Below are 27,304 nucleotides of genomic sequence, written 5' to 3' on the forward strand. Positions count from 1 at the left end.
ATTTTTTTCCTGATTTCTTGACAGAGTGAGTAGTTTTCTGCCAGCTTAGTGAGCTGAAATTGGCTCATGAAGCAGTCAAACAACAGAGCAAATCTAAGGGAGGGCACAGGACTACCACTTCTGTTGGTCTTGAGCTTTTGTTACCTCACTGCACTGTTAGGTGGTGCCTGTTCCTTTGTTGCTTAAAACATCTGACTCCTAGTAGAAGCAACCCTCCTCAAACACTAATCTGCAGCTGCTAACTATAACCTCCTGCCTAGAACAGAAGAATAGCTAATCTTTCTTGGAGGCAAGATGTCAAACAGCCATCATTCTAGTTCTCTTTTGAATTTGCTTTTGGGGGAGATCAGACTTGTCTTTGTAAGGTCCTATCTTGTGGTCTGTCAACCAGCCCTGAGAACCTTCAGTGAGTAGTGACAGCTCTCCTCAGGAGAAACCATGTATTTCTGTCCCCTTCCATGGATACTTGCTGACAAAAGATGGATCTTTTTGGCAGGTAATGAAACCCCCTTGGCACATTTATTCTGGGGCTTGTGGCTGAAAGTAGACGGCTGCTGCCTCTCTTTCCCATCTACCACAACTTTCCTCTCCTTTGAGGGACAGGAAATAAAGGCAATTTTATGTTGTCTGTGACAAGCTTTTTCAGTGATCTGTCCTGATTCTGTTTTTCCTTGGAAGAGTCCATCACACCTGGATTCTGCCTTTTAGAGGAAACTGAGGTGTTGTACATGCATTTTGATATTCTATGGCTGTCTAGCAGTTTGCAAACCTAAATATGTAATACTTGGGCACATTCTATTGTTTGTGTGTATTGGCAAAGTATCTTGAAGAGTTCTAGTTACTGCAAAATAATTAATATTCTCTAGTCTTTTTTTCCTTTGAGTCCTTTTTCTAAAAAGCTGTACTAGAGAAATTGTTAGGTGAATATTCTGGGGTTTTTCTTGTATGTGGATTTTTTCAAAGTCACTTTAAGTTAGGGATGAAAGTAGGGAATATATGCCCTGTCTTTAAAAGCTGTGCCTTCCATTTCCCCTCTTCTCCTTCCCTCCAGTTAGGAAAATCATTATCTTGGAAGATGTGGAGATGAAATACAGAGTCCTACCTAGAGCTTCTTTCCCTGTCTAATTGTGTGAGTTTTTTCACATAACCTAAACACAGGGGAGAAGGACTGAACAGAAGAGCTGTGGCTTTTTGGCAAATCCGTCTTGCAGCTGTGCTGCTCTCTCTAGGTCAGCCTGCAGTAGAGAAATTTGGTTCAAGCACCAGCAACACTACTAAACCATTTTGTGAGGAGGTCAAGAGTTGAGTAATCATCCTGTTGATAAGGAGCGAGCCAGAAATTCCATTCAAAGAGGATGGTGACTTCTTGTGCTGCTTACCTGTTATAGGTCACAGAAATCATGAGGGGAAAATGGGGGACCAAGGGCACTCTAGCATGACTATTTATGTAACTGTGGCTTTTACGTCTTATTTGCTGCTGTAGGTATATTTTGCCTTTGTGTTTTTATTAAAATCATGATTTTCTAGCAAGCATCCCTATAGGAAAATCAACACAGCTGCTGCTCTGGATATACAGCCTCATCAGATGGGGCTGTAAGTGCTTTATAGAGGTGGCGACTATGGGGTGTTGGTGCACAGTGTACCCAGCTTCTTGGAGGTAGTCTTACAGCACACACATTTGCATGGTTTGGTGGGTGTGGGAACCCATAAAAGTTGATCAGCCCAAAGACATTACATTCACCTTTTTTTTTTTTTTTTAATTTGAAATGCTTAAAAATCAGCCTGAATGCCAAAAGGGTAGTTTGTAGGCAGGCAGCTAGACTGAGCAATTTATGTAGGATACCGTAGAATAGACTTTCCAGATATGACTGTCATTTTTAGGTCTGTGCCTTCTGGTTTCTATAGTATCTGATTGTGAAATCAGCAAGGGCTTATGTGCAGCTGACACCCAGAGAAAATGTGAATTAGAGAGTGATGTGATATTAGCAAGTGGTCTATTGTAATTATTCTTTACTGTTGCTAAAGTGATGCGCTTACACAGTTAACCTAAAAGGATCTGTTGTATTTCATGCTTAGCTCCTTCATTCTTTTCTCCTCCATATTATCTGGTCTGCAGAGGTAAGGTGGAGACATGGGCAGCCTGTGCTGATCTTGAATTAACAGCCACCGTGTGATGGGAAAATGTGTCTCATTTGGATGTGATGGTAACAATTGAGATGGAACCTGGGTTACAGCAGGAGAGGGTATCCTGAACTGGACTGCCAGGACAGTGAATTCTGGCCTGTGGCCTCATTCCCTAGTCCTTATTTGAGGGTTCTAAGAAAGCATTCAGGAAGGACTAGAACAAGACTACCCATCCTGGAGGCTAGATATGAGCCTACCAGTTCACTATCTGTCTCACCTCTCCTTGTCCATGACTGGTTAAAGGCCTTTACAGTTGTCCTTGCCTTCTTGGTTGTCAATAGTTGCTTCTCTTCATTCATTCCACTTTTCTTGCTATTGCTGATAAAAGTCACCCAAGGCTAAGTCCTAGCTTGCTGAGGTATTGTCTCTGCCTTATTTTTGATGCATCTGCCTATTTACTTGGCCTTAAACTGATTGCTCAGCCGAGCCAGTTGGTGTTTCCGCAGAACTCCTTTTGGATGGCTTCCTGCTTCATTTAAGTTTAATGTGTTCTTTTAAATTCTTTAGGTATCTTTGCAGAGCTCCTCAGTTCCCTAGTGTAAAGCTATCACTTAATCCCAGCTCTTTCAGTAGGCCTAGGTACAGTGTTCAGTGTAAAATAATCCAAAGGATGGTTTATGGTAGGTGCTAGAGATGAAATGATGGAGTTGTTGGAGCAGAAAATTAGGAAGATGATCGGGGTGTCAAATGGACAACAAATGCAATTGTAACTTTATTTAGATTGACACAAACTTGAATGATCATATCTGAAATCCTTATACAGGTCAGGATAATTGATAGCAAGATTATAAAGATGAGGTTTGGCTCTCCTATGTCTTTAAATCCTGGTTCTGTAGGTTCCCAGTTTTTCCTTGAAATGTAAGTGCTGAAAAAAGGGCAATTTTGATTAATTTATCTCATCAACAAATTTCCTGTGCATTTCTTTGAAATTATTTGACTTTTGTCTACTTTTGTATTTGCTTTAATTTTCATTCTGTAATCCCATCATTACAATTTCCATATGTTTCATATCACTGTAGCATATGGGTTTTTGTATGGAAGTTCTGTAATTTACTCATTACAGTGAATGATCAAAGTGGAATTTTGTCCTTAGCATGAAAAATCAGTCTCTGGGGTGGGCTCCTTAGCTGTAGCCTCTTTTCAGATAATTTCTAGTGTTTCAAATGGTGTTCTTTCTGTCATGTTCTCGTTGCCCATGTCTGTTGCTCAGTAACACAACTTTGAGACTCTTCCCTCTCCTGTAGATCTAACTGAAATATCGTTGATATTTCTCCCCTCCAAGTCCTACAAAGTGGAGCTGTGGATCATCTCACACTTGCCACTTTCAGGAATGGCATGTGTACATTGCACTGGGTACAGTGAAAGTTTCCAGCATTTGAACCAAGTGGCTCAGAGTATAAATCAACAAACATGTTTGTCTTTTTCAGTTTTCAAATATAAGTAGTTTGAGCAAGTTAATATTTACATTTCTATTGGCACCAGGGTCAGATTCTAATCAGCACTCAAAAAAAAAGGGCAGATGGTCACAAAGTGAAATAACACTCTTTGGGATCAATAAGATTTGTCTGTCAAACTGATCTCTTGAAGAGGAAAATGAACTTCTCTGTATTTGAAAACAAGCAGATGAGTTGGCGAGCGAGGGAAACTGGCACTTCTTCAAACAGTGCTTTCTGCACACATTTGTGGCTTTGCCAGAGATGGATACATGGGCTACATCAGTGGCAGCAGTCACCCAGCAGTACTTTGGTGCCTTTTGTCATTGGTGACAGGAGTGGAAAATATTTTTTTGAGGCTCCTGGGTGCTGTGATGTGATGTGATAGTCCCGAAACATGCAGGATGTCTGTAATTTTCATTAGCCTCTGCCAGTGGCAAAGGGTTTGGGAAGCAGTTCTCATTTCAGAATTGCTCTGGAAGTCAGGAAGAAGCTCTATTAACAGGTCTTGACTCTTGAATTGTGCTTAGAAGAGCTCCATAACTGTGTTGTGAGAGAAGGGAAAAACATGTCATGCAGATTTCTGCCACAGATGTGAAATACAGCTGAAATTTCTTGACAGACATGGAGGTTGGCTCCTGTTTCAGACAAACCTGGTCTGGGTGACCTGTGAACACCCTGGGTTCTGAAGGAAGGTTTAATATAATTTGAAATTATAAAGAAGTTGTTGGATTGGGTTGATTTCTTCTGGAGTTCTCAAGCTTGTTCAAATTCTCAGGCTCACAAGTCAATGTGAATTAAAATTCTGCCCTGAAGGCCTTGAAAGGCAACTTTGCTTAGAAGTGAAGTTGCCAGGCTTCACTGTTCTGCTTCTAAACCAATTCACTGGTGTTTAAAGGGAGGCTTGACTGAGCTCGTGATAAGGCACTGATGCTGGTTTTTTCAGCATTAACCTCACAGCCTTCAAATGCAGTGGGCTTGGTGCTGCAGCAGCTGGGAATTACTGAGAAGAGGAAAATTAGAACAGTGTCAGCAGTTAGAGGTCTGATTTCGGGCTACAGAAAAAAGCTGCACTGGTGGGAAAAAAAGGTATCCTGCTGGCTTTTGGGATAGTGAGGCTGCAGAGGAAATTTGCCCTTTATTATAGAGGCTGCATGGAGCTTTGAGAGGGCTTGAGTGGTCACAGGTAGATTAGCAACAGGAGAGGGAGCTCTCAGTGCGTTACCTAAAGAGGAGGGAAATCCTGGGCCTGGGAGCAAGCCTTTAAATGAAGAGTCCTGCTCTCATGCTGCTCCCCGTCAATAGCATGGTGGTGGCTGCCCTTCTGTATCAGCAAGACCAATGTGGAATGTGCGTGTCTGGAAAAAGAAACAAATTGAGGTACATGGCAAGGAACAGAGAAGTTTGGGGGTTTAGTAAGCTGCAGATTTCTCTAAAACAAAAATCCACTCCCTCAGAACAAAAATCCAATCCCTCTTGCATCCATTTACACTTAAATATGCTTCAGACTGTAATGTTTGAATGGCTTTCTGGGTGAAGGGAAATGCAATTCTCCCTCCCTATAAGTGGATGGGAAGTACAGAGACAGAGAGAGTGGAGTTTGCAGGGGAGAGGTTGTTTAAACAGACAAGTGTTGGAAGTAGGCTAGCTCAGGCTGCAGAGCTGTGTAGTGGTGTCAGCTCCAGGCTGTGTCCCAGAGGATGTGCCCTGCACTTGGTGTATCACTTCAGGAAAAGTGCCAGTAAGATGCTTTTTTGGCTTCCACTCCAGAACTTGTTTGCATCTGGGATGAGTGAATGCATCTCTCATCTGAGTGCACCCAGCTGTACAGACATGCTCAAGTTACTTTTTTAATGTTCACCGGGTGAAAAGGGAATACATTCAGTTCTCCTTTAACCTGCATAAGTGCTGGTTCAACTGATTAGCATCTCTCTCCTTTATTTGAATGTGCATGGTAGTGGCCTTTATGCACGTTATTGCTGAGCCTGTGATGTTAACTTGGACAATACCAAAATAATTCTAGCTAAGAGCTTGTTTGGCTTCTGTTTGTTTTGAAAAGGGAATACGCTAGACCTCTTCTGCTTGAATTACTAATCTAAGGTAACTGAGTGTGTTTATTGCAGGCTTCTAAAATATTGGTGCCTTTTTTTCAAAGGGTTTTGAATGAAAGAAACTTCCTGTGAGAGACTGTTCCTCGTATTCTGTATAACATGAAAGAAAAAAAAATCCTTGCTTTCAGTGTGTAGGTTTATATCTCTGTAGTCATGATACATTTGTCTGGGGTTTTCCTCCCTAAATTCTTTGCAAAGAAGCAAAGCAGTCAAAGCAATAATAGAAATCTAAATTTTTATTCATTAACTTCTCTCCAAGTTTTGTAATTTGCTGGAATTAAATTGGGAATCTGGGAATAATACATGATCATAGACACAATGCATATCATGCGGGCTTATTTCCAGAATGTCAGTGGAGGGTTATATTAAATACTTTTGTTTTGCTGTAGTGTGATTACAAAGATGCTTGTGCAGCTTGGGACATTGAGTATAAAAGCAAGAAATGTGAGAGGTATCTGGCAAGAGAAGATAATGAGTTTAATTCTAGCATTGCTATTGTTCTTTTCTGTGTTCTGATTGGGCAGGAAGATCTGCAAAAAAAAAAAAGTCTTGGTCACATCTGTATGACTTTGAATCCCTGTCAGGAAGAGGAGCAATCCAGGGTCACAGTGCTTTAAACACTGGCAGTTAGGTCTCAGGAGAGACTCAGGTGTGTTGCAGTTACCAGAGAGGAGAAAATGTAACTTAACTGCAGTTAACTAAGTTAAGTAACACACTTCTTTTTTTTTTCTCTTCAGCTAAGCTAAGTTCAGTTTAGGGTGATCTTTAAGACTTTATTAAACAGTGACAAATAAATAAGAACAACTAGTGTCTGTATAAGACAACACTGTGTGGATGATACTCCTTTCCTAAGTAGTTGGAGAGATGAGAGCTTTAGCTTGCATTCATGTATTAGTCATTGCTGCTCTTTAGGAAAGAATTGTGAAATATCAGTGCAAATTTTATTTTATTTTATTTTATTTTATTTTATTTTATTTTATTTTATTTTATTTTATTTTATTTTATTTTATTTTAGATAGGGGTCACTGCAGGATTTGTCTGAGATTTGAGTAGCTACACATCTGATCTGCTTTTGTGAAGGCACACCTATGCTGGCTGTACAAATACACAAGTATCCAGTAATTTCTGGTCTGTTAAATCCCTGCCTTTTACCAGAGAGTTCATAGTATTTTGCAGGATGTACAGACTATGCCAATAAAGAATTTTTTGCAATATATGAATATATATTATGTTCATATGTATTGTTGCAGTTCTGTCTGTTGTAGTTACGCAGACTGAAAGATGACAGGTTTGTCATCATTTTGTCTTCTAAGAAAGATTTATTCATTTTGAAAAGCTCTTTTTTTTTCTGGTCACTGAATCCAGGCTGATTGCAAGCCCATGCACTTTAGGGGAGGCGTGTTAGGGGACTGTTGAGGAGGGCTGTGCAGAGGTCAGTCATGCTTCATGCTATGAAAGGGCTTTACGCAGATTTGGGAATAATGCTGTTGTTCATGGTTCCACACAGATGGTACCAGACAGGAAGAAGTGGAAGGTGAGCTCAGTGAAGAAGAACGCTGGTTTGGGAATTCTTCAGAAACTCCTTCGGAAGCATCGTATGGAGAAGTCCAGGAGAACTTTAAGCTGTCTCTTGAGGACAGAATCCAAGAGCAGTCCACCTCTCCCGATACCTCTTTGGGAAGCGCGACGCCGAGCAGCAACGCAGCGGAGCTGGGATCCATTGAAAATGAGGCACTAAGAGACACGCTGCAGAGCAAGGAGCACCTTACCCCAGATGTGTCCTCTCTGGGTGAAGAGGAACCTCCTGGTCCAAACAAGCCACTGAGCAGTAACCTTAGGCGGCTCCTAGAGGCTGGCTCCCTCAAGCTGGATGCTGCTGTTACAGTCAATGGCAGAGTTGAGTCCCCTGTAAATCTTGGCTCAAACATCTCCTTCTCTCCACCTGCTCACCATGCCCAGCAGCTAAGTGTGCTTGCCAGAAAGCTTGCTGAGAAACAGGAACAAAGTGACCAATACAATGCAGGCAGTCACTTTATATGGAATCAAGGTAAGTGGTTGCCAAACTCAACCACCACCTGTGGTTTGTCCCCTGATTCAGCTATCCTGAAGCTGAAAGCTGCAGCCAATGCTGTTCTGCAGGACAAATCTTTTTCCAGGACTGAGGACACGATAAGATTTGAATCCTTTTCCTCGCCTTTTAGCTCTCAGTCTGCCAGCTCCACGTTAGCAGCTTTATCTAAGAAAGTGAGTGAAAGAAGCATGACTCCTGGGCAGGAGCACCCGCCTCCAGCCAGCTCTTTCCTTTCCCTGGCTTCCATGACCTCCTCAGCTGCCCTTCTCAAGGAGGTTGCTGCAAGGGCTGCAGGCACCCTCCTGGCTGAAAAGAAGAAATCACTGGTTCCTGAGGATCCCCTGCAGCTTTCAGAGATGAAACAAGAGAAAGCAACTCCACCACAGTCTTTGGAATTACTGCTACTACCAGTCCCTAAGGGAAGAGCATCCAAACCCACTGGTACAGGTATGGATACAATTTGAACCACTAAGTAGAATGTATTTGTTTTGCTACAGGCTTATATAACATCTCTTCAGTGGGTCTGGATTTGATTCTGTGTCTTACGAAAATAAGAAATAGATACTTTAGGTGAACAATAGAAAAGCTTTTTGAAGTACCACTTTGAGACCAAGCCGTCACAAATGTTTCCCTATTTTAAAGGTATAAGTGTACAGTTGGTACTTTTTTTTTTCCTTTTATTCCATACAATAGTATTTTCCTCTCTTACCAAGTTTAGAATGTATCCACAAAAATATTTAATGGAGAAGATCAAAGAATCCCTGTCAGGAGCTCACAGTATCAGTGAGCATGTACAAGACTAGTGCTTTTGAAATATTGGACAAGGGAGAATTCTCCCTCCTGCTGTCTCTGTCACAAATGGACTTTTGTATAATGGCTTACTACCCTGTCCTAATTTACCAGAGTATATTATTATGTTGCCACTTTTCATTAAAATTTTTTTACAATCCTTTGTTGTTAACAAAAAAAAATCCAACTAAACTGCATTTCTCTAATTTGCTCAGCAAGAACCATTTTACACGTCTGACTTTCCTCTGTCAGTTCCAACTGTTGACAATCAAGGATTCAGGGTTACAGGGAAGAAGAAGAAGCTGTCTGGGTAACAAAAGCTTTAAAGAACTAGCAAGCCATGCAGGGGAATTTAAATGATCCATCTTCAAAATAAGGATAAATAATTTCTTTCATCTCTTTCTATAAAAAGTTCACATCATGGATTCATATTTCTGGTGGAACATATGACTTCAGGTGTCATCAGTGTTCTGTTGCAAAGGAAAAGGAAGCATGGCAGGTATCTTCATGAGATGCACAAAGTGGTTTAGTATATTCCAGCTTTATCAGGCTGAGTTTTATCAGGAATACTAGCCTGGCTGCACAGGTGTAGCAAGCCAGTGTACAGATATGAAGCCTGACATGGATGTTGTGTAATTGCACTGCTGTTTTTTCTGGCCTAACCTCTTTGTTTAGGGGTATTAATGAGGTCTGGTCAAAACTCATAGGGTAGAAGCTATTGGATGGACAGCAATGCTTATCCCTCCCTTGGAAGAGGAGGGAGAGGGATGCAGTGAGTTGCAGCCAGTACCAGTTTTTGCTCTGTGTTATACATGCGTTCTGTCAACGCTTAACTGCTGTATTTTGCCAATGCAATTAAAGTGGCAAACTGTTTGTGGCATGGGCCTGGCCTAAAGTTTTCATTAGTTTAGATGAAGTCCTTCTTGGACTAACATAAGCTAAACCAGGAAAAGATCCTTTCATTCAGGAATAGGAGTACCCACAGTGGCTACACCAGTGTGAATGTGGGCATTAATTTAACTCTCCCCATGAGGACTGGCCTTCATGAAAGAAAGGCAGCAATGCATAGAAAGGAAGTAGGGTTAAAATTTAGTTGAAGTTCTTGGTTTATCTCCTACTGGGGAAAAAGCTGTTCACACCGCTGGGGAAAAGTATGTGGTTGTAGTAAAATCCAGGTTCTGTGTTTGACCAAGAAAGTGGGGGATTTGTCTGTGCAGCTTGTACTGGAGGAGTGCTCTGTACCAGTGTGCTGGTAGTACTGACACTTTATAAACTAGCTCTGATGCAGCAAATTCCTAGCAAGTATTCTCTTTGCTGAAGGCCCAAGCACACTATACTGCTAAAAGGTAACAATGGGGGCTGACTGCCTCAAGTCCTTGGTATCTAAGGAACAACTCTTCATTTTTTATTCCACACGGGACCAGTATCCCAAGAGGAAGGGTGTTTCCTTCCACTTCATGCACACTGGGCCAACACCAGTTGGCATCCAAGCAAACTTTAGTGTAATGTCCATAACATTTACTGATATACTATGAAGGTTTTCCTCTCTAAAAACTGAACTGACTGAAGTTAAGAAGCAAAGTGTTGGTTAGCATATCTGTGTGTTGATTATGGAAAGCCAGACTCTTTTATGCCTTCAGCCATGGAGAAATACAGCTTGTGAGAAGAGGTCACATTTAGTGACATTTGATTGAAGACTTCACTTCTGTAAAAGTTGAGTAAAGCTGCATGACCCTCCTGAACATGTGTATTTGCTATAAAAATAAATGTCACACATACCTAATTCCTTTTGTGCATAGAACCTTATGGCACTAAAAGCAAAAAAAAAAAAATATATAATGATTTGTCTTTTTGTGTCTGTCTGGTTGCTCCTTGAGACTTTTTTTGTCTTGTTCCCAGAGAGAAGCATCTTTTCCCAGTAGGAAAGTAAGTAAGGAGCAGCAAAGATGGAGGCTATTTAAAGAGGAGTAAGTTAATAGTAAGAGTATGCCTGCTGCACTTTTGTCCACCACGTTGAGCTATTTGCTCAGAATTATTTCAGGCAAGAAGCTGGAATCATGGCTTATCCAGAGTGTAGTTGCCTCTGAAATGGCATGTCAGGTTTGGTCAATCTAATCATTACTTGTTTTTTTTTTATAGTAAAGTGGTACAAAGACCAACTTTTCTATCAATCTGTTAATATTGCAAATTTTATAAACTGCTCACATATTTGGAGTGAAGTTTAAAAGGAAGCCTGGAATAGCTGTTAAGTTCTGATAATTTTGAAAGAGTGTGGGTGACAGACCTTTCTTTTGCTGACTAAATACTTATTTGGTGTAACTTAATTCCTGTGATGCTTGCAATTTTGTTTCCAAAAAGTGCTTTGGGGGGAAGCACTGGCTGATTCTCTCCTCACTGGAGTAACATTGTGGTATAAAACAGGCATCAACGTGAATGAAGGAAAGCTGAAACCCATTATTTTCTTTTTATTCTGAGCTTCATGCAGTATAGTATAGAGCTAATGTGGCTCAGCTTTGGAGCACACTGGCACAATTCTTGAGTAACGCTAATTGTCACCGCTACTGGTGAGGTCACATGCATTCATCCTACTTGTTTGTATATTTTGTAATGTGCTAAATCTCCATTGATTCATCTTGATTGCAGATTTATTTTTAAGGGGATCAAAAATAGGTAATAACTTGTTACACATTTCTCTTCTGGATGATAACCAGAGGCTGAAGAAAAGATGTGATAAAAGGAAACGAAGTGATAGGAAAAAAGCTACCCATGTATTTTTTTCTATAGTTTGTCTTTTTCCTGCCTTTTGTGAAGAAAAAAAGTAAAAATGTTTAAAAACAAGCATAAGCAGTTACGACTTTAGTTTTGGCTTCCTCTTTAGAGATGCAGAGATTTGATATTTTAAGTGTGATAGAATATTTTACAAGGAGAATTTCTGAGCTTGCAATAGTACATGCTTTGGCATTATGTCCCTTTCTGTACTTACATAATGACTGCCTGATCAGTTGAATTACAGTGGTTTTGTTTCCTACTTAATAGCAAGAATTGTATTTTAGGACATGACAAATCTTTCTGGAGGTTTTGATCAGTTAGTTCCTCATCAAGGGAATTTGATGTTTGCTATATCCTTATAAGTGATAGTAATGAGATTAAATAGTCTGAGAGAATTTTTGAATAGCAAGATGCACATTGCTGAGCTCTGGATATTTGAAAACAGTCTTGTGTTTTACAGTGAGGAAAAGAACATCCAGTTCCACTGTAATATTAGGCCTTTCTTTATAATAATGAGAGAAAATTGTTGTGAGAGGTTGGATGGATGGTTAGTTGTGCAAAGTCAGCAGCAAGGAATTTCTCTTTCCTTCAACCTTGTGATGGTTTGGCACTTGGAACATCGAAGCCGCCAAATCCTTTTTTCAGGTGAATTGGGCAGAAAAGCAGGGTGCAGGCATTTGGGAAGGCAGCAGATTTAAAGCCCTGGCAATTAGAGGAGCAGAAGGAAACCTATGACCTAAAGACCTTTGATGGCTGATGCTGCAGCGTATCTGCTTGAGCCATAACTAAACAATTTCAGCAGCTGGACTTCTGAAGTCTTTCAGTTCTGGTGTTAAATATATCTGGTATGCAATACCAGCATGCTTTTCAGTTAAGTTGCAGATTCTTCTGTGCTTTATATCCTGCTTCCCTGCTGGCTAACCATCAGATGTGGAAATGGATCATTTTTTAACCGTTAAGCATATTTTCCATACTCTGCTACAACCAGCCTTTGATAGGAAATGAAGCTGAAAAGTGATGATTATGAGAGGCATTCATCTCAGTGCAGTTAAATTATAAGGAACATTAGGACCAGGTGAGAGAGAGAGTAGCATCCTCTACTGATTAGTGAAAGGAAGTTTGGGGCATTAACCTTTATAAATTATGGTGACCTTTCTCAGAGGGATAATAACTAGATCCAGGGGAAAAGGTATACATACAGAGGAGGAACTGAAACTTCTGGTACCTGTTGTTGTTTAACTGATGTGTCTCTTTACAGATGAAACTCTAGCATTGAGAAATGATATCTTGAGTATGTTTACAAGGGTATTTGAGTATTTGACAAGTGGCTGTAAAGGATCTTCTCTTTTTCTTCCCCCTTCTGCTAAGCCTCAGAAGAAGAAGGGGGAAAACCTTTCCAGTGTCCCATCTGTGGTTTGGTTATCAAGAGGAAGAGTTACTGGAAACGGCACATGGTGATTCACACAGGCTTGAAGAGCCATCAGTGCCCACTCTGTCCTTTCCGCTGTGCTCGCAAGGACAATCTCAAATCACACATGAAGGTAAGTGCAGTCTTTACCGACAATCAAAATACTCAAATCATCAGTCAAAAACTGATAGTATAGCAAAGCTATTTCATTTTTATTTGCAAGAACAAAATCTCCCTAGTGGTACTACGAATGGTGCCTGTACTTAAGTAAAGAGACCATAAAAAGATAAAGAAATAACTTCTATTCCATTGCTTGCCTTTCCATTTTATGCAATGTGGAAACTGCCTTGGGTTATGTTAATTTGGTGCAGCACAAGCTGTCTGTGACTGGTTCAGTTCCAGACCTGGAAGTACAAGAAGCAGGGATGTTGGTTGGGCTGTGACACCACACAATCCTATCAGTGGTGCTCTCCAGGATGCCAGCTAATAACCCTGCGTGCCAGTGTCTCACATTAGGTGGCCAAACCAACTTGGTCTACTCTAGCAGGGTTCTCTCCATTGCTTTCTACAGATAGGCCTGCAGTTTTTACTTTTTTCTTGTTGTAGCTTTTAACTGCGGGTGCTTCAGCAGTGAATCATCCACACCAAAATGAATTACACATTTGAAACCAAAACATTACAGTATAATGTCTCCATTAAGTTTAAAGTGTGTTTCTAACTCAGCCTAAGTTTTGGGCTCAAGCTGAAGATGACCTTTTGAAGGAAGTAACATCTGTGTTGACACAGGAAAATATCTAAGTGTGAAGAAACTCAATGTCTGCTTAGCTGAAGTACTATGTTGTTGCAACACAAAGTGCCATGTCTTGCAAGCTGTAGAATATTCTTGATGAAGTAAAAATGGTGCCTGTCCTCTTAGCCCTTTGATGAAGAAGCTGAAGTGAAAAAATTCCCCTTGTTAATGCAGTTGAGTTTTATAATAATAGTGAAATATTTTATTATAGTTCCCATTTTGTCTGTTTTCGATGAATGTGTGTAACTGTATCAGACTGGTGTGAGGGGGGACAGAAAAGCCTGTTCAGGTTTCATGTATGCTGTCACAGAATCTGAGCTTACTGGACAACAGCACGGCCTTGCTTACAGTCAAGTAACTGTTCCCTTCTGTGTAAATAATTCAGTTTCCTCTGGTCACAGCATCAGATCTTGCCATGGTTTAAGTTGTTGCTAGGTCTGAAATAATCTCTCTAAAGAAGAATCTCTCTCTGAAGGCTCATTCCTTAACACTTGTACTGTAGATCAATGCACTCTTCCCAGGCATCCTCAGTGTATCCTTCTAATCCTTATCAAGTAAGCTCAGTGTTTATCTCTCTCTTTTAGGACTTGGTGTTCCATGTTGACTAGAGGGCACAGATGGCCATCCTAAGCAGAGGATGAATAGATAAAATGGGAACACAGCATGGAGAGAAAGTGTGGTGCTTTTAGTTTGTTTGTTTTCAGCTGTTGACAGCCTGCACAGAAGCCTGCATCACCTAGAGGCTTACCTCTCCCTGGGAAAGACCTGTTGTTGTCCCCTGCTTTGTAAAGGACATCCCTATTATTCCCTGCAGAGATAATTGTTCTCTGCATTTTTTTGCCTTACTGGCAAAAATTGTTATTTGAAGGTTGAGGATCTATCCCTTCCTTTTTGGCATGGTGATTTCTGCAGGTGGGCACAGGTAGGATGTTGGAGAACATCAGGGGCTTTTTCACTGTGTGTTCTCAAAGTGATGGCTGTCTGAGGCCCTTGTGCTCTTTTCTGTTCTCCTCCCAGCATTAATGCTTTCATTATCTGAGTCTGCATCTGCTTAAAACACACTTCCTTGTACAATCATGTAGCGTGTAGTGGTAATTGTTTGGTAATATGGTGATTATGGCCAGGTAATGCTCAGTTAGAAATCACTGAGGTCAGAGTCCGGCCTGCTTGACTCGATGTGAGAGATTACAGCCACCTTCAGCCTTACTGTGGAGGCCAGATCTGAAGTGTCCTCAATTGCTGCAGGCCAGTCATGCAGGTCACGATGGACTTGGGCATCTTCGCTGGTAAAACTGTCCCTATTTGAGGTGAAAGCAATTGTCTTACAAAACCAGGCTGTTTGCATTTGTTTTTTGGTCTTACAGATAGATGTAAAGAATCACAAGCACAACAATCTGAAAGATGTTTTGTTTCAATTGGTTTCATAGGCTTTCCTCAGTTGGCTAGACCATGAATAAAAATATTTTCTATCGCATCAAAATTGAAACAGGTGCACAAGGAAGGGGCATGTTAGTCTTGTGTCCAAGTGTTAGACATAATTTGAATTCCTTTTTGTGGAAGTGTAAATCGATAACAAGATTAAAAATAAAAAATACCAGATTTCTTTTCTTATTATAAAACAGTGCTGCCTTTAAATCTATATGTATATGATACTGTCATAACTGGCACGTATATAAGGCAATGGCATTCAAGATGGACTGAATACACACCAAAAATGGTACAGTAGAGCTGGGAGCTACTTGGGATGCAGTGTTCTGGTTATGCTGGTTGGGTGTTTGGGTTTTCTTACTGTCTTAGTATCCTTTGGGAGCTAGCTGGCCTTACTGCTTTCCTGGCAGGCAGCCCATGAAGGTAGAGCTGCTTCTACCTCTCCACACCTTTCTCCCTATTTGTCAGCTGTGGCTACAGGTGAAGACTCATTTTTCAAAACCAAATAAAACCACTCAGAACTGAGGTACTGGGCTGGTGTTTGTCATTCACTACAGGCCAACTTTTATTCCAGGATGCTGTAACAAACCAAGCTTTTTTCCTTTATGCTGCTCTTTGGTTTTCAGTTTTTTCTCTCTACTGATAATAGGCAAAATGTGTTGAGGTGTTTTGTCCAGCTGCAGTCTTCAAACTCTGATTGTTTTGTCTTTGCTTCCTCCTAGGCAACATAACCATGAGTTTGAACCGCCTTATTTTTTTTCCCTAGGTTCTTGTAGGCATTCTCCATTGAAACTGGTTATTTGGAGATTTAATTTGCATGAGTTGTCTGTGTGTCCGTGTGGGCCTTCCTTACTGTGTGTGTCTTTAGGCTAATGACCAATAACTATATAATATATATACTGTGTAATTTTATGATAATTATAACGTCTAAGTGACTGACCCAGAACACAACGTTGCCAACATTTTTGGTGTCTCATCCCCTGCTATGGAGAAAATCTTAATAAAGAGCTGGAATGATTTCAGCCCTGACCTATATTCAGATCTGCATGTGCTACCCACCACATGGATGAAGCTTGCTTCCACTAGGGGCACTTTGCCAGGGCCAACTCACAACTGGAGGCGAGGAAGTGAAAGGTGCAAGAAGGGAAACAGAAGGAAAGTTTCCACACAGACACACAACAAACAAGGGCAGCTGAGTAGCTTGACTTTTAAGGCACTCAATGTTGACTGTAATTGTTCTATAGTGTTTAGATTCCACAGCGATAGACACCTTAGAGAACTCCTAAAACAGACACAGTACAGAATTTTATTAGTCTTTTTTTGGAGGCAAATTGTAGTGCATGCATAACCACAAGTTTGGGCTCTGATTCCCAGGAATCTGGGGGGAGCATCTCAGCAGCTGGTTCTGGTACCATGGCATGGTTTCCAGGGATGCTGAGAGTACTGAACTGAAAATGAAGCTGGACAAAATGAATGAGTAACTGAGAGAGGTGTCTTGTCCAAGCAGGCAGCAAGTATTATGCTTGAGTCCTTTTCTCTCAAAATAGATATTCAGTTTTTTTCTTGAGGGAGTATCTTATGTACTCCTGCAGAAAGCAATGGAAAGTTGTGGTGTAATTCAGCAAGATGTAGTCAGGCTTTTCTGTTTTTCCTGGTCGGGATTACATTTTCCTCAGGGCAATACCACAAGCATCAGTCAGACTTTGGCCAATTGGTGCCTTTGGATCATGCACATATCTTCCTCAGCAATTGGTGGACAGATAGGCTGTGAGATCATACAGATATGTTCCAAGAAAGCAACAGGATATTAGCCTGAGCCCTTGGAAGGAGGAGTGAGGAAGAGGAGCATATGGCCAAAAACAATATCTATAAATGTTCCTTGTGCTGCTGTATAGACACAAGGCAGAAGTAGGTGAGCTAGCTGTTGTAGCAGTGAAAAAGAAGTTTGGCATTGTGAACACATGCTGAAACATGTATGATAGAAAATGAGGGAAGAGATCAGGAAAGTTCAATGCAGTGGTAGGCAGGTCATGTGATGCTCAACCACAGGATTTTCCTGCTTGTGAAGAGGAACTATCTCAGTAAGATCCAGATTAATGTTCCTGTCTAATACAAAGATGGTTATAATCAGCCTGGCAATTAGGGAGAGGCTATTAATTATGTGATAGTGGGAACCAGGAAAGGTCCTGAGGAATGTGGCCAGGTACTCAGTGCCCATTGGTGATTTGCTTTTCCCTCTTTCTTCCTCAGCTAGTGTCAGACAACTGAATAAGCTTTCCTAATCCACTTTGGTGTGAAGTATGGGACTGGTTCTTTTTAAAGCATCTTCACCTTCTTGGGAGAGGGAGGCTGGCTGTGTTTTATGGGAGAGGGTTTTGTTTATTTTTAAGTTAAACTTCAGGAGCCCTGGGAGGCACCTGGGATTCCATGACCTCCCCATCAGCTGAGGGGAGGTAATGCAAACTTGCACAGCTTTTCAACACATGAGATCTGTGCCCACAGCCTCAGACAGGTACCACAAGTGACTTAAAGTATTTACCTTTTAGTTGCACTTTTTGCATATGAGACAAGGATAAGACAGGATATGTATTGCTACCTTAAATCTTTTCAAAAAATATTTTTTTTTAACACCTTGTCCAGTCCAGCCCTGCAGAGAGGCTTTTTTTTCCCCCTTTGTTCTCAAGCAAAGCAAGGAAATAGTTTAAAAAAGAAAATACTATGTGAATAACATGTGTCCTGAGGGGAAGGATCATATCAAAACTAGCACCATAGCACTCAACTTTTGAAAATGCAATATTTTAAAAATGAGGGAATTTGTTAGAAAAGAGCATGAAATGAAAAGGGGGCACATGATAGATGTAAAATGGAAAGTGTGCTCAATTTTTAAAATAATAGCAAAAAACCCTAGTTAAATCCCACAAATGAAATGTGAATGCCTGTGTCTCATCAGCAGAAAGGAGAGTCTATGCAAAGCATTACCCAGCTTTAGGGAAGGGAAAAGATCAACTTCAGCAGCACTACAAAACTGCAGGATGTGCCTGTGTCACCCTTTTCCTCACCCCTACTCCTGTTTTACCCTCTTGGGTGGGATCACATGTATTTGTAACTGTGCCACACCTGTATGGCTGGTAAATCAGCAGGGATGTTGCTTTTAAGTATGAAAAGATGATTTAAGAAGTGGCTTATGATACCAGGAAAGTTACAATGTCCACAAAATAAAAGTAACAGAAAACCCAGCACAGTGATACAAATGATGTGATACGATAGGGACATGTGGTTTCTGTAAAAGAAAATTGTGTGTTCCTCTACTAAGATGATTTGAGCATGTCAGGAAAATCACGGACTTAAGAATCAATGGAAATTTATTTGGTCTATGAAAAAAGCCTTTGGCAAAGCTTCTCACAGAAAAGCTGCCAAATAAATTAAGCAGTGTGATGTACTATGGCAAATTAGGAATTCACCAAGAGATGGTAAAACAAAGGGTAGGAAGGAATTAGCAATTTTAAGCATGACAAAAGGCTAACAGAGGGGTGTTCCATTACTAAAAGTGGAATTGTGCATATTTTAGCAAATGTGATCTACACAGAGTGATGACTGTGGGTAAGAGAATTATAGATGGTACAACCTTATGTGCGTGAATTGAGATTAAGAAAAGCAAATCTTGAAAGGGAACAAAAGGAGGCTGGCTGGCTGATAAACAAGGGGGCAAATGAAGTTATTGTTGACAAATAGAAGGTACTGTACCTTGGAAACCAGAGTCTAATAATGCACCTGGCTGTCAGATATAATGAACTGTAACTGCTCAGGAAAAATATCTGGATATTGTTGTAGACAGTTCAATGAAAACCTTTTCTTGGCACATTAGATATTTGAGTGTCTGGAGAATAAAACAGAAATAACACTGAAAATGTAACAATGTTACTATTAGCATATGGTATGCTGCCACTCCTGGTCACTGCATCAAAAAAGACATATGAGAATGGAAGGGACTTTAAAAGCTGGCAGTGAAAATTATTAGTGGGATGGCAAGAAAGGACTCCCTTTGAAGAAAGAAGCTGAAAAGAATGGGACTGCCAGGAGGGTGAGAGATGTGTGATCAGAATAATGTTTGATAGAGAAGATAAACTGAACGGCCTCTTTTTTTCTTTCTTGTAACGTGAGAATGAGGAGGCAGCAAGAGAAACTGAGAGAAACAAAAATTAAAATTTTTGACTAATAGATAACTTGTGCCCAAGTCCTCAAACAGGGCATAAAGTTTGTGAGGACACTATAATTCTGTTGAAAATTACTGCATGTGTCATAGCAAGCACACACTGAAAAATCTGCAGAACCACAAAATATCATTTGAGACTGGGCAGGCTGTAGGGTTAAAATAAAGATGATACAAGTACTTTGCTAAGTCAAGGAGAACATCCGTGGTTAAAGGAAATAAACTCTGAAGCCAGAAGCCCTTAAGTGGTTCTGGCATAAGTCAAACAGTAGTTTTATGGGATTTTGAAAGAAGCATTGTGTATGAGCAGGTTGTGCGCTGTGGTTTGTTGCAGTGTAATTCAGAGACATCCAAATCTGGCAGCAGCTGGGCTCAGACTGGCACTTTGGGGAAAATCTGCCAGCTGCACTCTTGTCTCCTCCTGCCTGTGGTTCTTGCAGGAAGAGCCTGTTTGAGTCTAAAGAAGACATCTGATGGTTTGGGTAGCATTAGCACAGTGTAAGAGCCATTCTCTGCCTCATGGAGGGAGCAGGCAGCTTTTTGGACTGTAACTCTGCGTGGCCTGAATCTCCCCTGTGGTTTTCTGTGTAGCTCTACAGGGTTTCTTGTTTTTTATTCTGCAGCAAGTAGTTGCTGCCTTGACTTTTCCCCCCAAATGGCAAAGAGTGGCAATTCTTGGCTTTTTTAGCTGCTGTTGAATGGGAAAATAAGGGACAGTTTTTCCTTTAAAGCGAAGCTGAAATCGCTCTAGTGTTCATATTTTTAAATTATTATTATTTACCTTTGAAAATAAAATAGAAGTTAAAATGTTCTGGTGGGAATGGACTCTGGACATTTGGGAGTAAATATTTGGCTTAATGTTTTTTTTTTTTCTTTTTCTAGATCTAAAATTTTTCCTTTCAATACTCAAAATGTTTGGGTTTGAACTCTGTCATTCCTTGGCTACGAGTTATAAACGTTCTTTATTTTATGAGAAATCCATTGGTGATGAATTTACTGTCTTTGGGCAGGAGAAAAAAAATCCAAATCAAATGAATCAGTGGCTCCTATTTTCATCCATTCTCAAAAGATATTGCAGGGGTGGCATGCCATACTCCCAGGGAGAGAAGGTGGGCTCCCACACAGGCTTTGTCACCCGCCTGCAGCAGTGACAGCCTTCTGAAGGCATCGTATTGATGGATGTGATAGGGGCCTCTGGAAGACGTGGTTAAATACATAGGCAGGGACATGTTGATTGAAGGGGATCCTGGAGAGAAACCCTGGCACACAGAATCTGTGGGTGTAAGAGATAAAGTTGCCATGGTGAGGGTGCTCGCTGCCCTGAGTACATCTTGGTGTTCTCTGTGAAGAGTGCTTACACACTGCTGTGTTCACAGACCATCCTGCTTCCAGTAGTGTGGATAGGCAATCTGCTTGGCATTTTCATTGTAAACTGCTAATATTTAGAATTTATTGTGCTGCTATTCTTCTGCAAGATTACTTTAAATCTGTGTTAGGTTAGCATTAGCTACTTTCTTTTTTTTTTTTTTTTTTTGGTCGTTGTCAGGTGCAATTATAAGATTCCAGAATTGCTTTGTGTGTAAATGTCATGCTTATACAGTATTGAGAATGTCATTCTGGCCAAGAGAAATTCTCTCTTGCTATCTGTCTAGCACCTCCAGAGCCCCCAAAGAACCACTGAATGAAAAGCTACACAGCACTGGTGAAATGTGTCTTCACTGAATGCAAAATGTACAAAAAGAGGGACATCTCCCAGCTTCACGTTTTAGCAGACCTGAGTCGAGGGATTGTGTAGAGCTGGAAATCCTGGATCTGAGTTTGTGACTGAATTCCTCTTACTATATAGGAAATGAATCAGGCCAAGTCTACAGCCATGGGAGAGTCCAGCCTGAATTCTTACAGAGTCCTGTTTGGGAGATGCTGCCGTTACCCCAGAGCTCTGCAGTGTCTGTACCAGGGCCCTCAGAATCTAGATCTCAGCTCTGCAGGAGACTGGAAAGTGCTGAAAGCCTTAGCTAAAGCTAGCTTTTCCAAGTTCCCTCAGTAGATCTGCTGCCCTCAGGGCTTTTGGACTCCCAGGCTGAAGCAGGAAGCCTTGGATCCCTGGCACAGCTGGCTGCTTCTGAGCCAAGCCCAGGGAGCAGGGAGAAGGAAGAGTGCCATTCAGTAGGGTAGGGGAATCACACCTTGTCTGCCAAGAGTTCATCAAACCTCTCCATGTTTCAGGTGAAATATTTTGCATTCAACAAATTGCCATTTTCCAACAAAAATCTGTCTCACTGAAATGTTTCCAACCAACTTGAGTCACAAGTGAAAGCGAATGTGTGGAGCTCAGCTGGTGCCAGTGTGCCCTGATCACATGTTCATCTATTAGTAAGGAACAAATGTATGCATTTGCCAGCTTTTTTGCAGGGAGTACCCTGGAGTGCTGCTGTCAGGATTTAAAATTTATTTGCAAAGCCATAGCGAAAAGATTTTTCAACAGCCCTGCTGTTATTATGCTGGGCTCAGTTGTTCCTTCCCTTTAATGAGTACTGTATGAAGCAAGAAATTGTGTAATTATATGTATGTAGCTTATATAGTTTAATGAGTGTGTCTGTTCATATAATACGTGAGCCATTACATACAGATGGATGGAGTTCCCTTTAAAAGGTAATCGGGATCGAGCCTGAGGATACCAGGCATTGTATTCATACTGGAGCATGCAGGCTCTGTGACAAAGAGCCTGTAGTCAAAATATGAGGGCAGTAAGATTAACTGTGATCCTTAATTGACTGATAAACTAGAATAAATGGCAGACACCATCTCTCATGCTTCTATTTTATCATAGAAGAGCTGTTTATTTTCTGGTAGAATTAATTTGCAGCAAACTGTTTCAATAGCTCCTCAGTATTGCCAGGTGCTGTGTTTTTACTCTAGTGATACATAAATCAATGATGGACATTGCTGTACTGGTTGGGTTGGTTTTTTTTTTTTTTGCTGGGTGGCTCTGAACAATTTTTATTAGTTAGGTTGCACAGAGTGATGTTTGTTTTTTAATCAAGAAAGCTATTAGTTATAGCTTGGAAGTCTTTATGCACTGACAGGTCATCAGGATCTGGTTGTAAGGGTTGTTTGATCCAAAGCAGACTTCATAATTTCCAAGCTGCAGAAACAGATGTTCCTGATTTTTTTGTTCTCACTTGAGTCTGATGTTTATGTTCTTTAACTTGTGTGACAGAATCCTACTGTTCTTGGTGTCTGACCACTTTCCAAGTGCTCAGAATGAAGAGTTCACTCCTTAGTTAATATTTTCTTTTTTTTTAAATGGTGTGAGAAATGCAGAGTTGAGATTTCTACAATGCTATTAATCTGCTTGGCTTAATATATGCTTTTATCTTTCACCTCTTGAACCAGGTTCATCAGCACCAAGACAGGGGTGAGACCTTCCAATGCCAGCTATGCCCTTTTACGTCCTCCCGCCACTTCAGCCTGAAACTCCACATGCGTTGCCATCAACATTTCCTCAGGACAGAGTCTAAAGTGAAGGAGGAAATGCCAGAAACTGAGGTGAAGGGGTCACCACAGCTAAACAGTGACTCCTGCCCAGGACCACAGAGGGAAGGAGCAGGGCCTGACCTCACTGTATCCAAAACACCTGACGTGGCTGGGCAGCCTGGTGGGGGGGTTCCACCTTTGCTGGTGAAAGAAGAGCCCAAGGATGACACTGGCACCTCAGCTGCACCTTTTGCTCTTAGCACTGTTGACAGAGCCCCCAACAACACAAAGCTGAAAGACTCCTCTGATTTTGTGGCCAATACAGCATCAGCACTATTCAGCCAAGATATCTCTGTCAAGATGGCATCAGATTTTCTTATGAAGCTGTCAGGTAATTGAGCAGCAGCATTGACTGCTCCTTTAGGAGTTAAGAGACACTTTGTCTTGGGTTTGTTAAGTCATGGAATTGCAAGGAGAAAAAATTGTAGCTTCTTAACTTATAATTCCTTGTTTCTTTTGATAGAAGAGGTGTATGATGGAGGGCAGAGGGGAAGCAGTGAAAAGAGAGACAGGTTTTGCTGTTTAATTGCTGGGATTAGGAGTGAGAACTATTTATCCAGGCTTTCATGTTCATTAGCATTTACCTTGGCAAATCTCTTGTGGTGTGTTTTCCAGGCATGCTGAATACCTGTAGTTCTAGTTTGAAATCACTGAGGGTCACCAAGGTGTCCGGCATGTTCAAAAATTCAATTCTTATGTTCTCTGCCTTTACCCATCTGTTAAAAAGGACCAATAAAGTATTGGTCACCTTCCTTTCCAAACAGTATTTGAGGTCTATGTAGTAAATACATGTGAAGTGTGAATGTTACTGCTTTTGGGTTTTGTTGTTAACACTTTTAAAAGAATAGTTGTCCTAGAGATTCGTGTACGGCTTTTCTTTTTTTAATTATTATTTTAATTGAACTTCATATGTAATGCCAAGCCTGTGTTTGGTGTTTTCTCACTGTGAGATTATTGCTTTAAGAATGGTATTCATATATGTGAGACTGAAGTGTAGGATGTGTTTAGGGTGGATCTGTTATATTTTATGTGCTCTTTTATTGATTTGACTGAATAGTTCAGAACAGTTGATATGCTGGGGAGGTGTTCTATGCCAAATGTTTTCAAAATTGGCCTTGAATTTTTGAAGAGAAAGAAGTCAGGAAAAATGTCACTCCATAAACTTCTGTTTCACAAGGACATCGCAATCCTTATGGGAAGTTTTAGACATTGGAGATAGAAGGTAACCTTTTCAATAGAAAATAATGTCAGCTTTCTTCTTTAAATGGAAAGTAAGTTATATTTGAGCAAATTTTGTTGTCAGGTAAACTAAGGAATTAGCTCTGTCTTAATGCCCAGCCTTGGTGAAAACGCAGCCATTTGTTTAGGAAAATCCTTCTCTCCTCATCTTCCCAGATCTTTCTACCTTTGGGATCACAGTTCAGTGAGGAATGGAATAGAATGGGTTAATACAAGAAATCAAGACTTAGGCTTCAAGGAGCCAGCCAGAAAAAGAGAAAACAGCTGAGGGCAAGCAGGAGGCGAATTGGGCTGGCACAGATGGTTTGCTGTGTTGGTTGGAAGAAGCCACAGGACTTCCCCCTGAAAAAAAATTAAATAATCTGTCAATATAAATTATTGCTCTGACTGACAAAAAGCGGGCAGGATGAGTCTGTTTTGATTTGCTTGTACATTTCTGTACTTGAGTTTCAAATTTGGACTCGATATGAAATCCATCTTGCACTGTCAAACAGCTGTCCCACACATGTTGTTGTTCTGATGTCGTCTTAAATTCGGGTTGCTGTGCACAGAGGCTCTGCACGTCAGCAGGGCTGGCCTGGGGAGGGTGGTGCTCATGATGGCTGTGTGTAGCAGCAATGAGAGCAGAGTGCAGGAGAGTGGGGAATGCCTGGACACTGAGAGAACATGCAACAATTTGGTGTGTGGCTTTTCATGTAACAATTGACGGGAAACTGTTCCCAGTTTGGCGGACAGTCATGTTTTCAGTGTCTGATCTATTGGCATCAGAGAAAAGATACAAGTGTACATTATTCATGCAAAAGGCCTATGCAGTTATTTTATGGTGACTTACTAAAGGTCTTGAAACCTGACTTGTATGCACTGTTACCTAGCAACATGTTATAAAGTCGCTGGGGGAGCGAGATGTATCTGTAATTTTGGATGTGCGCATACTTGGATTAAAACGTACTGCCAGTCACCAAATTTGCTACACAAAAAGAGCAACGTCGGAAGGAAGGGAATTTCTTTTCTTCTGAGATTTATATTGTGTTACATACATTTAGTTCATGCTTTCCTCAATACCGAGTGCATAAATTTAGAGTAGAAGTAATTCTCTTTTAGCAAGTTGGCTGAGTATTAGCTGCAGCTTTGACGGCTTGCTCTGCTGAACGAAGTTCCTTTGAGTGATTTCTTTATTACAGCAGTCTTGTTAGGCCCATCAGAGCTTCAATTATTTGCCCTACCTTTCCAGTGATATAAATCTTTTGACATCTCAAATTGTATATGCCAATTGTAACAGCCGACACAGATTTTTTGAGACCAAATTATGTCAAAACAATCTAATTTTCTTCTGACAGGCCTTGTGGCTAAGAAGGAAGCAGTAGATAGATGTAAAGACTTCTAGAATTTGGCATTTATTCTTATTGAATATTGATGTTCTAAATGAACATTTATTTTTGCTTGCCAATGTTTATTGCTCCTCTTCTTGCTCGGTGTCAGTTTGTATACCTCCAGTTTCAATGGGAAACCTGCTGAAGTTCATCCATCATATCCATGTCTCTCCAGTGACAAGGGTGTCACATGTGACAGTGCCAAATGCTTGGCTCAAGTCCAGGTAGACAAGGTGCCCCTGTCCACCAGGGAAAGCCGCCAAAATTGGCCAGGCATGATTTGCCCCTGGTGAAGCCACGCTGGCTCTCACCAATCACCTCTTTGTTTTCCACGTGCCTTCGCACCGTTTTCAGGAGAATGGAGATTATAGTAAATAATCATAAAATCATTGTAATTAGGACAAAAAGTAACAGGACCGTATTGCTGTAAGGTTCAAGTTAGCATTAGGAAAATCTTTCCTAAGCTGAGGTATTTATACCTCTATGATAGTTTGGCCGGAGAGATTGTGGCATCTCTGCCACTGGAGAAATGTAAAAACAGCTGCCTGCTTATGGCTGGTCACATATTAGGCAGTAAGATGAACTAAATCTGTGTATCTCAATCAGTGGACCATGGGATGTCATAAGCAGTGGCAAGAAATGTCATCCAAACAAAAACAAGCAGCAAGATGTAGAGATGCAAATTGGGGAAAAAAATAAAGATGTCCAAAGTAAGACCTGATTTGGAGTGGGCCAGAGATGAGTTATGGTGACGCTGCTCAAAACAGCCACTCAGGTTTTTTTCAGAGAGGCTCAGGGGAGCTTTAGATTTTAAAAAGATTGAGAAATACTGGTGTGGACCTTTTGGAGACCACTTCATCCCCAATTCTGTGCCATTGCTTGCTAGAAAGATATTCAGTTATGTGTTTTATGAAATAAGGCTTAACACAAATCACCAAATGTAAATCTAAAAATTAGAACAAATTTTGACATTTTCTTTCCAGATTCTATTCTCTAGGTCCTAGTATAAGGTAGGGGAGGCTTTTAAATTCACAAGAAATTTAAAAGGGTTCTCTGAAATTTCATTTAGATTTATTTGTAAAGACAATTAGCAGATGACTCTTAACACATTAACAGAGGAGTATTTAAGCATGGGCATGTCTTTACCTTCAAATCTTCCCCCCTCTGATTTCAGGAGGCCTGCTTGTACACTTTAAGTTTTCCCAGTGTTTTGCTGTATCAGTGCTTTGCCAGAATGTTTTCCTCCCCCAGTCCATTAAGTCAACATTGAAACTTTCTAACAGCATTCATATCTTAATTTGAAGAGTTTTTGGTTTTCCTGTTTCAAGGGTTTCAGTGGCAGACATTATACAGCACATCTCTTTAAATACTGGTGTCCTTCCACCCACTTTTGAGGCTTGGGTTTTGTTGGGGGTTTTTTTGGTAATAAAAAATGTCTTTCACAATGATCCGAACTACAATGGCCAGTGGACCCTAGTGATGCTATTACTGTGGCTACATTATGTGCTGCAGTAACTTTTAACATTCGGAAATAAATGAATCCCAACAAAATGAATGGGATTCTTGCACTATTGCTCTCAGTGGGATTCTGTGTGGAAACATAATTGGTACACATCCTTCATTGCTGGCCTCTCTCCCCACCTCTCTGTGTTTAAACAAGTGCATTGCTCCAGCAAGCAGGTCTCTTCATCTTGTGGAGTGGTATCAAGTGTGCTTTGCTTCTGCTGTTCTTTTTATGTTCCCCAAGTTACCTGCATGAAACAGCTTTAAAAAAGACAGGAGGAGGGAGCAAAAATGCTGAGGGTTTGGGGCTGGCCGTGTTAAATCAATTAGAAACTCTTTTCTCCCAGTTTAAGTCATATCTGCTGTCATGCAAGGAGTCAAGTCTTTATTTTGGGAAATAAAGCCACCATGGGACTTTGGTGACTATCCAAAATATTTGGGCTCTGCATTCATGTTTTATTA

General features: G+C 40.8%; 1 protein-coding gene across 12 annotated transcripts in view; it reads left to right on the forward strand.

The window, feature by feature from the left end:
- ZNF827 (zinc finger protein 827) overlaps window positions 1-27,304 on the forward strand; it is a 116,067-nt gene that overhangs the window by 32,302 nt on the left and 56,461 nt on the right. For 10 of the 12 annotated variants that reach the window (XR_011150490.1, XM_069012865.1, XM_069012862.1 and 7 more), the window contains 3 exons: window positions 7,236-8,246; window positions 12,726-12,898; window positions 22,590-23,061. Coding sequence is in view for 11 of the 12 variants with exons in the window: in XM_069012865.1 (XP_068868966.1) it covers window positions 7,236-8,246; window positions 12,726-12,898; window positions 22,590-23,061 (1,656 nt within the window). In the remaining variant the exon portion in view is untranslated. Of the gene's footprint in view, window positions 1-7,235; window positions 8,247-12,725; window positions 12,899-22,589; window positions 23,062-27,304 lie in introns of those variants that run through there. The other 2 variants (XM_069012872.1, XM_069012863.1) reach the window with 2 other exon arrangements.

Source organism: Aphelocoma coerulescens, chromosome 4 (genome assembly GCF_041296385.1).
Source record: "Aphelocoma coerulescens isolate FSJ_1873_10779 chromosome 4, UR_Acoe_1.0, whole genome shotgun sequence".
Lineage (NCBI taxonomy): Eukaryota > Metazoa > Chordata > Aves > Passeriformes > Corvidae > Aphelocoma > Aphelocoma coerulescens.